Raw genomic sequence first — 14,525 nt, 5'->3', positions numbered from 1 at the left:
AATAAAATAATAATGCCGCCAGATAATTAACAATACAGCGACATCTTGAAATACATTTCGGATTTACTTGAGTCTCCTGTCCACGATGCCGGCGCCATGTTGAGACAATTGATTCTGTGAATTTTTTGTGTCGTATACGTGTGTGCGTCTACTGACGAATTAAATCATAAATATGATAATAATTAATCATAAATAAATCCCTTGATTAATCCATCCGGATTATCAATTAAAATCCCGCGTAATATTGTTTTTAAGTAGCGACCAAATCGTTAACAAACGTTGATTTTTTTTAGCTGAGTAAACATCTCGTGTGGTTGTGGTGTTGTGGCATCAGGATTTTGGGGTATTTTAGATTCAATAATTACCATTCAAGATGATGTACACGGTAAAACTTTTTATTAAGTATTTTTATTAATTTATTAAGATTTATTACTAATTAATTGATATTTGAAATGATATTTTTATCCCGGCTAATTATTTATTTTTTATTTTTATCATCAAGACATGTTGCGTATGTTCATACGTATTTACCAGTTTTGTTTGTTAATTTGTTAATTATAATTTGTACGGTGATATATTAAATAATAACTAATAGGGTACAACTGCATCGCAGGACACGCGGTTCAGTGACAAGGAGAAGAAGCTGTTGAAGCAAATGAAGTTCGTGGACTCATTAACGCAGAAGGTATTTAATTACTCATTTATCAGCTCAGTAACAATTGTTAATTATTTATGATACTGAAGTTAGCTGATGATCCTGCAATTGACAATCAACAATTTTCGGAGTTTTTTTTCAACAAATCATTAAAAAAAAAAATATGCACGTTTAGAAAACTCTAAAAACTATAGGTGGAATTTTTTCAAATATTTTTTTTTTATTATTTATCATTTTTAAAAATAATCAAAGAATTATTAAACGCCGGCTACTCACTAGGGAGCTTCATTTGAAATGAACATTTTTTTTTTTTAGCGGACACAAGAAAATTTTGTTGCTTATGTTGAGAGAAAAATTCCCTGAAAACTTCAGCTATTAATTTTAATTTTAAATACTTTCTATCGAGCATCAAAGTTTTCCCATTTAAAAAGCATGTAAATCGAATAATTTTTTTTTAAAATTACTATAACTTAGCCCGATTTTAGGCTATCGTTTTGAAACCAGTTTTTATTTGTAGAGTAATTGTTGCTTTTCAAAAGTGTATGAAACGGTTTTGGTCTAACTTGATCCATGTCGATTGTATCAGCTCCAAAAATCAATTTTTCACTTTTTTCATTTATTTTTGTTAATAGTGAAGAAACGGCTCATCTTACAAAAAATATGCATAGGACAAATCTTTTAGGAAATTTTGTCCTCTACAAAATTGCTCATGACACTTATATTGCTAAAGTGCACTGTTCATGAGATACATGCATTTTAACATTTTACAGTAAAAAAGATTAGTACTATAGTAAGCTTACAATTTTTTTTACTGTAAAATGTTAAAATGCATGTATCTCATGAACAGTGCACTTTAGCAATATAAATGTCATAAGCACTTTTGTAGAAGACAAAATTTCCTAAAAGATTGGTCCTATGCATATTTTTTTTAAGATGAGCCGTTTCTTCACTATTAACAAAAATAAATGAAAAAAGTGAAAAATTGACTTTCGGAGCTGATACAATCGACATGGATCAAGTTAGACCAAATCCGTTTCATACACTTTTAAAAAGCAACAATTACTCTACAAATAAAAACTGGTTTCAAAACGATAGCTTAAAATCGGGCTAAGTTATAGTAATTTTAAAAAAAAGTTATTCGATTTACATGCTTTTTAAATGGGAAAACTTTGATGCTCGATAGAAAGTATTTAAAATTAAAATTAATAGCTGAAATTTTCAGGGAATTTTTCTCTCAACATAAACAACAAAATTTTCTTGTGTCCTCTAAAAAAAAAAAATGTTCGTTTCAAATGAAGCACCCTACTACTCACGGTATCATAGTTACCAAAGTCTACTAATTGTTTGATTATTTTTCAAAATGATAAATAATAAAATAAAAAATATTTGAACAAATTGCACATAGTTTTTTGTGTTTTCTAAATGTGCATATTTTTATTGTTTTTTTTTTTTTAATAAAATAAGAGACCCAGTACTTGATCAGGGAACTAGTACCCCATCAAGGAACATGATACTGAAGTTAGCTGACGTCTAATAATTTTTTGATTTTATTTTAGACGGTAAATTTTTAGACGGCATATTTTTAGTTTTTATTTTTTTGTAATTGATTTGTTGAAAAAAAAATCCGACAATTAGTAATTGTCTGCTGACTTCAGGATCATTCAAGGAACTAGTACCCGATCACTCTATTAATTTATGTATCTATTTATTTATTTATTTATATATTTATTTATTTACGCTTTCAGCGATTTACAAATTTTTATTTCATTTGCGTTTTCCAGCGCGAATAAACAAAAATAAACTCCAATAAATAACAGATGATCTAGAAATAAATTACTAATAAAAAAATAACACAGTATTTGAATATTTTAATTATTCTTAATTTTTGGCTTCAGCTTTCACTCTAGTTTCCATTTCCACTTGAATTGACTTTTTGAATGAATTCAGAGATCCACCAAAGAAATGTACAGTTTTTGAGTATTTATTGACTAGTCCAATTATTCTGTTCCTGGGTCCGTTTTGTATAAATGACTTATTGGAGTATGGTACTTCCAAAAGTCTATTTTCCCTCAGATTCTTATTCGGAATGTTGAACTTGATATCTGACAATATTTCTGGAAAATCAATCATTGTTTACTGCTATATTTACTAAATTTTTCTAAATATAGATATACAAATTCATGGAGTAATCGGGTACTAAGTCTCTTACCTTAATTGATTTGTTGAAAAAAAAAAATCATAACGTTGTTAATTGTCTATTGACTAGGATGTTAATTATTCACATGTTTTAATTGATGAATATTTTAAAAAAGGTGGACATGAAGAAGGTGAAGCTTGATGTCATCAAGCCATGGATAACAACTAAAATCACCCAGATATTGGGCATCGAAGACGACGTAGTCATCGAATTTGTCTATAATCAATTAGAGGATCAGGTAAGACTCGATAGTCCAATCATCGTTAATTAATTAATTTATCTATCCGTAATTAATAACATTAATAGAATTTAAAAACTTAGATAGCATTAATAATTCATCATACCAAGCCAATTAAAACATACTCTCACTAGGCTTTTTCCCCTCATCTTAGGAAACAAAAAAAAATAAATAAAAAATAAAAAAGAATGGAAATTAAATATTATTTCAGCACAAATTATCATGTCAGCATTTATAAATTACGGTGTTGCGAAACATCGGATCTTTAGATATTTACTTTTATTTTATTTTTATTTTTTTTATCTAAAAAAAAAAAACATTGAGACTAGTGTTGTCAGTCTGTGCTTTCGTTAACTTACGTTAACATTAACAATAATTAATATTAATTGTAATTTAATTCGTGGTTTTAACTGCGATTGAGTTATTAAAAATTTTTTTTCATACAATACAAAATTACAATGCAAGAATTAATAACAATGTAAATCTAATTGTATATTATTTTTTAATGTCTTATCACATGTCTTTGAATTCCCCGTTAGTATAAGTAGAAAAGAAAGAGAGAAAGACAGAGCGAGACCGATTGGTGGGGCTCTATCAACCGATTTGTCCAAATGGCATTCGGAAGTACACGCCCATCTGACTCTACTCCGTCTTCAAACTTCTTCTTCCTCCTCTTCGTCGTCTTGGCATTATTCAATCAATCAATCAATCAGTCAGTCAGCCGGCTTTATAATCATCGCAGACACTTGTCATCAGCTCTTCCTACCAGATCAACTGTAATCGACAGCACCATCATCACCAACAGCACCAGCAGTTGCAGTAACAACAACAACAGCATCTTCAGTACCAGACAATCATGGACATCAGACATCATCATCAGTCCAGTCTTCATGTCAATGCTGAATCATCGTGCCTAAGTACTAGGCATTCCTGCAGCTGATCATCATCACTGACATCTTAAGATGTCGGTGGTAAATCTCCTTAGCTGTCACGGACAGCAGGCAGATATTATGTCTGCAGCGCTGATAAAATTTCATCAGGACATCCCCAAGTCATTTGGAGTACAGCCACAACTGGACCCCAGTTCAAATCCTATTGCTGCTCAACATCATGCTGCTGGTGATACCTTGGGTCCATCATCGAGAGGAATGGACACCAACTTATCCTGGGACTTAAGTCAACACTCTTGGAGGTATCAATCAATTGTGTGTTTTTTACGAGCTGGGCACATGTATCACATGGCAATAGATGCTCTCTGTCTCATTGATGTGACAGGTTGGTGATTACGCGTACCTACGGATATAAATTATGGATTTAATCATGTTTATGTAACAATTATATTTATTATCTTATTTTTAATGTTTAGTTACAGCTTTTTTTAATGCAATAATGTTCTAGGTTGATGTCTGATTCACTATGAGAGGTATCTAGGTCTACGTATTTGTCAGATATAATTTTAATATATTTTATTTTAGCATAGCATTGATATATTTTTTGGTTGATATAGGCGATGGAGGGTGGTAAGATAAAATATATAAATAAAATATGAGTCTGCTTTTTCGAGGGGGAAAAGCAGTTGATTGAGGAATTATTAAATAATATTTATTGTTAATTATTATTATGATGTATGTTATTTATTTAGTTATTAAGTTAATTTTATTAAAATTAAACAGTGAGTTGGTTATAAAAAAAAATTCAATTTTATTTATTGTTATTTAGTTTCCGGATCCACGAAAAATGCAGATAAATTTAACGGGTTTTCTGAATGCTAAAAACGCACGCTCGTTTATGGGCGAGCTGTGGGATTTGTTGGTTTCAGCGCAAGAAAGTGTTACGGGTATACCCGAAGCTTTCTTGCAGCAGAAAAAAGATCAGATTAAAAAACGTCTGGTAAGTTGAGCTAATGGTTAATTATTTATAATTTTAATACTTTATTATTTTACTTTCACTTGGCTGTGGCTTCTATACTTTTATTTATTTTATTGAATTGTGTAATTAAATTGTTGCTTATGGATACTTTTTTTTGTAGGAGGAGCAAGAAAAACTGCAGGCGTCAATAGCTGAGAAGGAGAAAGAGAAGGAGAAGGAGAAGGATGAAGCGGATAAAATAAAGAAAGAAGAAAAAGAACGCGGCAGTTCAAAAGATCGTAAAAGAGATCGTAGTCGTGAGCGCGATAGAGACAGGTATGTTTTATATTTTTTAATAATTACTCTGTAAAAAATCGGGAGTGAATTTGGAGTGATTACGGATTTAAATAAAATCCGTATTCACTCCGATTTGGAGTTTATAAAGAAAATCACTCCGCATACGGAATAAATTCGGAGTTTGTTTTTTCAGCGGAGTGATTCCGGAGTGATCTGGATTTTATTTAAATCTGCATTCACTCCGATTCGAGGTTTTAATATTAAAATAAATTTCCCTTCGGAGTAAATTTCACTTCAAGGGAATTAAATGAATAAACAGTCATCTACTCCGCCTTTACTCCGGATTTAAACCGCGTTCACTCCGCAAATTTATTACAGTATACGTGTATTAATAAATATGATATGAGTTGATAAATTAATGAGATAAATTTTTAAGATATTTTGATTTTATCTATAATTTTTTAGAAACAAAAGAAGTCGATCAAGAGACAAACATCGTGATCGTGATCGTTCAACTCGTAAACACAAATCGCATTCGAAATCACCAAGTAAATCAGTGTCTAAAGATAATGGCAAAGATGTAACAGATATTAAAGTTGACAAAGAAGATTCACCTCAACCGGAAAATGCAATTCCTCTTATGCCTATTAAAACAAAACCGTAAGAATTTACTTACTTAAATTTAATTTAAATATGAAAATTAATTATTATATTTATTAATTAATTTAAATTATAATTATAGAGAAGCAGCTGTTGCAATATCGCGATTACAAGCAAAATTAATGAGTATAGCTGATGGTAAAAAGAAAAATCGTTCGGTGTCACCGGAAAATGATAAAAAGAAATCACGTTCAAAATCACCATCGACTAACCGTCAGAAAAAATCTAAATCAAAATCACCAACGGCAGCTACAGTAACATCAACAACAACGACAATTACACCGACAACGACAACAACTAAAAGTAGCCGTAGATCACGGTCTCCAGTGTCGAGATCACGTAGATCCCGTTCTAAATCACGATCGCGCAGATCAAGATCTAAATCAAAATCACGGCGTTCTAAATCACGTTCCGGTGATCGCTCAAAGTCACGGAGGTCAAAATCACGTTCGCGTAATTCACGCAGCAAGTCGAGATCGCGATCTAAAAAATCACGATCCAAGAGTGTAGATCGCAGCAAAAGTCGCAAGTCGCGATCGGATTCAAGTGACTCCGGGTCGTCTAAATCAAGATCTAAATCACCGGACAAGAGGAAAGATCATAAAAAACGAAACGCCAGCTCGAGCAGCAGCTCTGACAGCGGTGACGATAAACGCGGTGGTAAAGATAAAAATGATTTTGAAATTCGTAAGAAGAAAGACGGGGTTCAGGCCAAAAGATCGTATCGCAAAACAAATAAAGATGATAGCGGCAGTGATAGTGATTCAAGTCGCGAGAGAAAATCCGGTACCAAGAGACGCAGTATTTCACCGAGGAAAGATCGTGACAGGTCGAGAGATCGTGACAGATCACGAGACCGTTCACGCGATCGTAATCGCAGGTAATTTATTAACAGACTAAATGTTATTATTAAATTAAATTGAATTAGATTAAATTAAATTTATTTGTTGATATTTTATTAGACGTTCAATGGATCGTGATCGAGATCGACGAAGGGATCATGACAGAGATCGTGATCGCATGGATAGATATAGCGGCGGTCGTAATATGAGACCGCCATCATCACGGCGTGCGCCTGATTGGCGAAGGTAAATTATAATATTAATAAAAATAATTTATCTAGCAACAATTATAATATTTTATTTGTTTATTATTTTAAATAGAAGTCCACCACGTAGAAGTCCTATGAGATATCGTCGGCGAAGTCCCAGTCCCAATCGACGCAGACGTTCACCAGATCGTCGTCGCAGGTCATCAGAGCGTCATGATCATCGTAGATCACACGAACGCCGCAACAGCAGACGTTCACCAGATATTCGCGATAGATCCAATAGGTATGATAGGTCTTCTTCACGTGACAGATCTACAAGGCGAGATCGTTCAAGGGATCGTCGGGATAGGGACAGGAGATCGAAATCCAAAGACGTACGCTCGTCGCTGGACCACTTGAAGGACAACAAGAAGGTGTCTCCCGACCGTACCAAGGATCTGGTCAAGGAGAAGCCCAAGGAGAAGAAAGCTGTTGACGAAAAGCCCAAGGTTGCCAGTGATTCTACTACACGAAAAGAAATTCGTAATGGACGTTCCAAGTCTAGTAGCTCTGACAGTAGTGAAAGTAGTTCTTCTGATGATGAGCAAGCTAGGTATATATTATTATTATTTAATCGAATAAAATCAACTGTCTATAAGTATTTGTAATTATTAATTATAATTAATTTTTTTAGGAAATCGACAGAACTTAAATTGTCACAGGAAAAACGTGAACGCGAGCAACGAGAACGTGAGCAACGCGAACGCGAACAACGGGAATGTGAGCAGCGTGAACGCGAACAAGCTGAAGAATTGATACGACGAGAAAAGGAACGTGTGGCTAAAGAAGAAGCTGCTAAACGTCAAGAGAAAGAAATTCTCAAGAAATTTGAACCTATTCCTGCAGCTGTTCCTGCCACTATTCCGGCCAAGAAACCTGAAGTCAATGTTTCACCGAAAAAACTTTCTGCTACTTCATTACCTCTTTCACGTCACAGGGTAAATTAAATTTATATTCATTTCGTTATTTAAATATAAAAATTTATCTTACTTAGGATATTTTTATTTTGTAGTTTTCAAAGAGTTTGTCACGCACACCGTCACCTTTCAAGAAAACTGAAGATATCATCGCTGCTGCCGCTGCTACTGCTAAGCCTAAAGCAGCTCCCAAGTAGGTTTCATTTATAATTATATTGAAGAAATATCGACAGTTGATATTTTTTTTGAATCCTATGTATTTATAAATTTATTTTGTTTTAAATTATAGAGACAACAAAGACGATGCTTTGAAATCAATAACAATGCCACCGACTGAGGTATTCCAATTAAAGAAAGACGATCGGTCATCATTTAAATCAATAAAATTGCCAGCGGAAGATAATAAAAAACCAGCGATAAAAGTTCTGGAAGTAGTTAATGCTAAAAAATCAATGGAAATCATTAAGAAAACGCGTAAAGACAAAATAGAGCATTCGTCAGATTCCGAGGATAGTGAGGAAGATGTAAGAGCGAAGCAACGTAAAAATGACAAGGCTAGAAAATCGAGAAAGGGTTCGATTGAAGAAGAAAAAGCTGACAAAGCTGACAGCAGCTCCGAGTCTGATGACGAACGTACAAAACATTCTGATCAATTGAAACGTATCAAGGAAATAACAACACGCGCTGAATTAATTGACGAGCGTCTTAAGGAACGCAGTAAAGAATTAAATAAAAAACGGGATGCTAGTGAGACTGATTTACGTAGAAGATCACGTAAAGATATTGAAGAGGAAGTTAAGAAATCTAAACGTACAAGAAAAGAATCCTCGTCTGAAGACGATGAACCGAAGTCTAAGAAGTACAGTCGTGATGATGATAAATCACGATCAAGAAAATCTAAAAAGGATTCTAGTTCGGATGATGAGCCTAAGAAATCACGGAAACGACGTGACAGTTCGTCGGATGGAGAAAAATCACGCACAAGAAAGACTCAAAAAGACCCGGTTGCAAGTGATGATGAGCGGCCAGTTAAAGTTAAAAAATCAAGGAAGGATTCTAGTTCTGATGACGAAGAACTCGAGAAAGAGTCGAAGAAAAAACGTAAAGATGACAGTTCTGATGATGAAAAGGTTAAGAAGAAACGTAAGAAGAGAGCTAAAACCAGCACAAGTGAATCAGAGGTAAATTTTATTGTCTTATATTTGTATATTTGTGGGATCATGGTCCTGGAAATTGATAGTCTAGGTTTTTTTCTTCATTTAAAGAGAAATGGGGGAAAGAGGAAGGGGGGTAAAACCAAATTAAAAAGTATTAGAACCAATCGAATTATTAGTTTATATTTAATGAACTCTGCATATTTAAGTTGCTATAAAATTCAAATTAATTACCATTCAAATGAGTTTGTATAATTTTCAATTTAAATTAGTAATTAATTATTTTAGTTGATAAAATATTAATGAAAGAACTCCAAAGTGTTTTAAGCTTTCGATGTATTTTAATTTTCTTTGAAATTGTTTCATTACTTTATGTAATAATTTTTTTTGTTTGTTTTCCAGGAGAGTGAAATAGAAGAGAAGAAACGTAAGAAGGAAAAGAAACACAAAAAGCATAAGAAGCACAAGAAACATCGTAAGCATAAAAAAAAAAAAGTTGCTGATTCTGAAGAATCAGATGTGAGTGAAGGCAATACCGAGGAACTTGAAAAAAAACTCCGGGAAAAAGCGCTTAAATCAATGAAAAAAGGACACAGTATCGAACGAAGTGACTGAATATTTTAAAAAATAACAATTATTATTTCGTTTTTTTTTTTTTTATAATTATTAAATACTTACAATAACAATAGAATGAGAATATTTTAAAATTGTGTCACTCGACTTGTGTGTGTTGAGTGAAAATATTTTCAACACTTGATGTTTTAGTTTTAAGAATTGTGGATTACTATCAATTTAATCCACTTACGGTTCTCAGCGATCAGTAAATTAATCACTCAGTGGATATTACTAATGTTTACTTTAATCAGTACATAATTTAGCGTGTAGTGTATGTCAAAAAAAAATTATAATTATTATAATTCTAAAATTAATTAATATAATGGCAAGTATTTATATGAAATTTAAACGTGATTATTATTTCTGAATGCTTAATTAATATTTGTAAATTAATGTTAGCGTTTTAATAAACGCTATTCATAAATTCAATGACATAAATACACGAATTTAAACAAAACTATTTATTATTTATTTCATTTATCCATTAATATCAAATTATAAAACAACATTTTCAATTACATTTTAATATTTAGTCGATTCAGCATATTTTCAAAGTCTGGTGTACATATAAGTGTACTGTTGACTGCTCCTAAGTTTATTAGTTCTTTGCTATCTTCCTCGATTTTAGCAGCAATGACATCCTGCAACAAAGTATAATTATTAATATTTTATCAAGCTCTGAGTAGTTGATTCTTTTAAGAGAGAGAAACAGGTGATTTTCAAATGAACCGTTTTCATAGATAAAGACTCAAATCATTGAATAAAGTATTTTATTCGATGCGTAAAGTTATTATTTATGGAATGAAATGATTCTCGTTCGGAAATTTCAGTTTTCATCTGAGAATGGCTCATTTTAAATTTTTATTTGCTAATGTGAGTGCAACAAGGACCGTTTCGTTTGTTCACATGTGTGTAAGAAAGAAAGTAGATAGCAAATCCTCTTAAGATAAAGAATGAAATGATTGAAATTCAATGAGCAATAATGGAGCTAATAATTAAAATTTTTATTTTATGATCATGTTGAGGGTCTGTTCATAAGATGCGTCACGCAAAATTGTACATTTTTAGACCCTCTTCTCCCCTTCGTCACATTTTCTTCGATCCTATCAATATTGCGTCACAAATGATAGCCCCCCCCCCCCCATTGTGACGGAAATATATACATAGAAATATTTATATATTTACAAATATGAAACAGATGACTTTCTATCGTAACAAAAAAAAATGAGAAAAATTTGCAAAATCGTTTGATGAGCTGCGAACGTGACATTTCCTTAGACCCCGGAACGCCCTTGTCACTGTAAGCGAGACCCCTTCCTCCCCCATAAGTAAGAAGGTATTTTATGAACGGTCCCTGATGATTTTAATTAATAACTTGACTAATTATTTATTGCTCCAAATAAGTAGCAATAAAAAAAATTAATTTAACGGGTTATCAGATATATGTGGCTGAGTTTTACTCAGAAACAAGATTAAATACAAAGTACAGACTGCACATTGATGCACTACTGTCTAATCTAGCGAAGTGCGCTTTAATTTTTTGATAATATCTGTTTGTTTAAGGGAAAAACTCGGCCAAAGTTCCTGATCACTGTATTAGTGCAAGGAAGATAATACCGTACGCCCACTTGGGTGCGAGAGAAAAAAGTAAGAACTGTTAAAAAAATTAGAATCACTTGAAATATTAACTATATATCAATCATAACTGAGTTAAGTGAATTTATAAATACAATTAATAATTACCTGTCTGAAACCAATATGTGATCCAACATCAACGACTAGATTGTTCTCACCGAGTATAAGTCTGGCTTTTCCTGATCTAAGTATTTGCAATTTACCTATTGGACCAGGTTTCAAATCTTTAAGAGTACAAAAGTTTATTTCATCAATTTTATCCGCTGATCCACTGGTACCGCTGGTGACAGCCTTAGTTTTAGGTGCTTGAGTTGATGGACCACCGATATCGTCATCAGTGCTAGGGAATCCTGGCAGACAGTCTGGAAACTAAAATAAATAAATTAGTAATTTAGAAACAAAATAATTATTTCAATAGTCAAGTATTCTGATAAAAAATTATGCAACGCACTCGTAACATGATGAATCCATTTTTATCAATAATTTGTTGAACTGTAGCTTGATTTGTATCACCGTCCGGCGGTGGGAGTAATTTTTTAACAGGTTTTGCTTTCAATTCAGGCGGTGGTACAGCAACACCGTTTTCTAGTATCGTTGGTTTAATGTCTCTTTCTTCTTCAGGTTCATTATCAATAGCCATCGGGTTCATGAAGTTTTTACCTTCATCGTCACTTTCTACTTCCGTTTTTATTTCTGTTTTTATTTTCTTCACTGACTGTATGGCTTTTTTATCTATCAAAATACAAACATAAATCATTAATAGGGTTGAGTACCTGATTGTTAGCCCCCTATGTATTTTATTGATAAAATTATTTTAGAGCAGATAATTAATCGTTTTTTTTACTGACTATTATTTCAATCGAAATTAAAGAGGACTGAAAATTCATCTATTTTCATTTTTTAACACAATATTGTATCAATAATTATAAGCATCAAAAATAAGTTTCATTGATAAATCATCTGTAGAACAAAACTAAAATTTTTTGTGGCATTTAAAGTGAAAGACCTAGGACCCGATCAGGGAACTAGTACCCGATCACTCGCCCCAGACAGCATTCAAGTCGGAATGACTGCTTTAGGACGTCTTTTTGAAGGCGTCCTCAAGAAGTCTTATAATGACTTCTTAAAGGTGTCATTTTTAAGAACTCTTAATTAAGAGTTCTTGAAGACTCCATAAATAAGACGTCAGTTTTGTGACCTCTAAATGTATTCTTTTTTTTTAACTTTTTTGAAGTCAAAATTAGGAGCTCCTTAAGACGTCATGGTAAGTTCATACTGAAGCCTTATTTGCGAAATCAGAAAAAATAACTCCTTTTAAAGACGTCTTACTGAGCTCGCTAGGTGGCTCATTCGACATCTTGAGAACTTCTTAAAGACTTCTTTAAGATTTTGATAAGACGTCCAAATCATAAATCGGAATTTATTCAGAACTCATCAAGACGTCATTTTGCTATTTGGGATGTATTTGTATATCTATATTTACTAAACTTTACTAAGTACAGACATACTAATGCATGGAGTGATCGGGTACTAGTTCCCTGATCGGGTACTAAGTCTTTTACCTTAAATCTAAAGAAAAAAATTATTCGACTAATTTTTAAAAGGCTGAAAAATAAAAACCTTTAACTAAAAAGAATATATGTAGATCTAAGTTCTTATACTATATTATTTAAATACAACTTATATCCGGGGTTATACTACTTGATAAGCAGGTATGGGAAAAGTAACCGAGTTTATACTAAAAACTGTACTTGTGTAACAAAAATAAATACAAACCTTTAATTAATGGTAATGCAATTGGTGCATCTTCCATACGAATGTCATCGTCACCATCATCAATAAAATCATCTTTCAAAAGTAAATCCAAAGTTCTTTCTTCAGCTTCTTTGTCAAATACATAATCCAGTTTAAGTAGAGGTTTTTCTATGTATTCTCTACTACCACCACCGCCACCACCACCACCACCTCCTCCTCCTCCTCCACCACCGCCGCCACCACCTCCACCACCACCACCAGAGCTATATCTTCCAGCAGAACGTGGATCAATATGTATCCCTTCTGAAAATATTCCAGTAGACTGAAAAAACAAATATTTATATAAGAATTTATTTGATAAATTACAACTATAATATAAAAGTATACATAAAATAAATTAAATACTTGGACAATATTGCTGGATTTTCCTCGACCTCTACCACGATCATTTGAGCCCTGACCTCGTCCTCTACCTCTACCTCTACCTCTTGCTTTGGCAGGTTCACTTGGTATTACTGTACCATCCCTAATTTGAACAAATAAAATAATCAACAAGATAAATAAATTTAAAACCAATTAATAAAATGAAATAAAATAAAAAAGATAAACTTACTCAGTTCTTTTATTACGTTGGACATTTAAATTTGGTTTAGGAACATTTTTATTGATAGCACCACGTTGTAATTTAATATTACCTTTACCCTCAAGTAATAAATTACGTGGTCCAAGGAATGACATCAGCCGATTAGTTGATAATGATGGACTTGAAGATGTACTAGGTAGTGATTTATCTAGACTTTTTTTCTCTTTATCCATTTTTTTACGACTTATTAATTACCTAATTATTTAATTAGAAAATAAAATACTGATGAATATTTATATTCACTGACTAACCTACAAGAGTATTAAAAATATAAAAAACCACTAGTTTATAGAATCGACAACTAATATATTTATTTGTTTAGTTTATTAACTTGTTTAGGTTTTTAGTAATTATTTATTATTGACATGTAATCAATAAATCTGTTTAATTAAGAAATGAATATTTTACTTCATTGTGATCTTGCACGTGAAAAAATAACCACAGAATTTCGATGTAAACATCTTGGATCCTACCACATTTTTTTTTAATTTAAATGCGCGCGCATTTTTTACTTTGAGCGCGAAGTTTAAATATTTGAATTGGGTCAATTTTTAATAGGATTTTCTTATTTTAATGGTTAATAAAATTTATTGTTAATAATTATTCGGCTGTAAAAAAGTGGGAGTGAATTCGAATTTGATTTAAATTCGAATTTACTCCGACATTCGAAGTTCCGGAGTTTAAAAAAAATTATTCTGTATACGGAGTAAATAAGGAGTTTGTTTTTTCAGCGGAGTGATTTGAATTTTATTTTAATCCACATTCACTCCGTTTCGGAGTAAATTTTACTCCGAGGAGGTTAAATAAATAAAAAGTCATCC

The 14,525-nt window shown here is 32.3% G+C and overlaps 2 protein-coding genes across 5 annotated transcripts; one reads left to right on the top strand and one right to left on the bottom strand.

The window, feature by feature from the left end:
• The first annotated feature begins 90 nt into the window (after positions 1–90).
• LOC130675332 (serine/arginine repetitive matrix protein 1-like) lies at positions 91–9,729 on the top strand. Of its 4 annotated transcripts, none has more exons than XM_057480917.1 (13): positions 91–385; positions 596–685; positions 2,968–3,090; positions 4,810–4,980; positions 5,120–5,274; positions 5,701–5,895; positions 5,978–6,775; positions 6,858–6,983; positions 7,059–7,538; positions 7,620–7,923; positions 7,998–8,095; positions 8,192–9,083; positions 9,459–9,729. In XM_057480917.1, exons 1-13 carry the CDS (start codon positions 374–376, stop codon positions 9,669–9,671), a joined length of 3,657 nt encoding a protein of 1,218 aa, XP_057336900.1. In that variant the 5' UTR covers positions 91–373; the 3' UTR covers positions 9,672–9,729. The 4 variants fall into 4 exon arrangements, with proteins under 4 accessions (XP_057336900.1, XP_057336901.1, XP_057336903.1 ...); XM_057480918.1 differs by having other exon boundaries at positions 92–385; positions 614–685; XM_057480920.1 differs by lacking the exons at positions 91–385; positions 596–685 and adding an exon at positions 3,630–4,282.
• Positions 9,730–9,836: 107 nt separating this feature from the next.
• LOC130675764 (DNA-directed RNA polymerase III subunit RPC4-like) lies at positions 9,837–14,106 on the bottom strand. The gene is made up of 7 exons (XM_057481606.1): positions 13,675–14,106; positions 13,467–13,587; positions 13,320–13,383; positions 13,083–13,271; positions 11,758–12,038; positions 11,415–11,675; positions 9,837–10,312 (listed from the first exon to the last, which is right to left on the bottom strand). The coding sequence occupies exons 1-7, from the start codon at positions 13,875–13,877 to the stop codon at positions 10,187–10,189; spliced, it is 1,245 nt and encodes a 414-aa protein (XP_057337589.1). The 5' UTR covers positions 13,878–14,106; the 3' UTR covers positions 9,837–10,186.
• Positions 14,107–14,525: the final 419 nt, after the last annotated feature.

The sequence above is a fragment of the Microplitis mediator genome, chromosome 10 (assembly GCF_029852145.1).
Source record: "Microplitis mediator isolate UGA2020A chromosome 10, iyMicMedi2.1, whole genome shotgun sequence".
Taxonomy (NCBI): domain Eukaryota; kingdom Metazoa; phylum Arthropoda; class Insecta; order Hymenoptera; family Braconidae; genus Microplitis; species Microplitis mediator.
This window is presented reverse-complemented; position numbering and strand designations above follow the sequence as displayed.

Coding starts and splice junctions, on each gene's coding strand:
- LOC130675764 (XM_057481606.1), bottom strand. CDS start 13,877: ATGGATAAAGAGAAAAAAAGTCTAGATAAATCACTACCTAGTACATCT. Junction 13,272..13,319: donor TGCTGGAAGATATAGCTCTG/GTGGTGGTGGTG, acceptor GAGGAGGAGGAG/GTGGTGGTGGTGGTGGCGGT. Junction 11,676..11,757: donor ATGGATTCATCATGTTACGA/GTGCGTTGCATA, acceptor TATTTATTTTAG/TTTCCAGACTGTCTGCCAGG.
- LOC130675332 (XM_057480917.1), top strand. Junction 5,275..5,700: donor CGTGAGCGCGATAGAGACAG/GTATGTTTTATA, acceptor ATAATTTTTTAG/AAACAAAAGAAGTCGATCAA. Junction 5,896..5,977: donor ATGCCTATTAAAACAAAACC/GTAAGAATTTAC, acceptor TTATAATTATAG/AGAAGCAGCTGTTGCAATAT.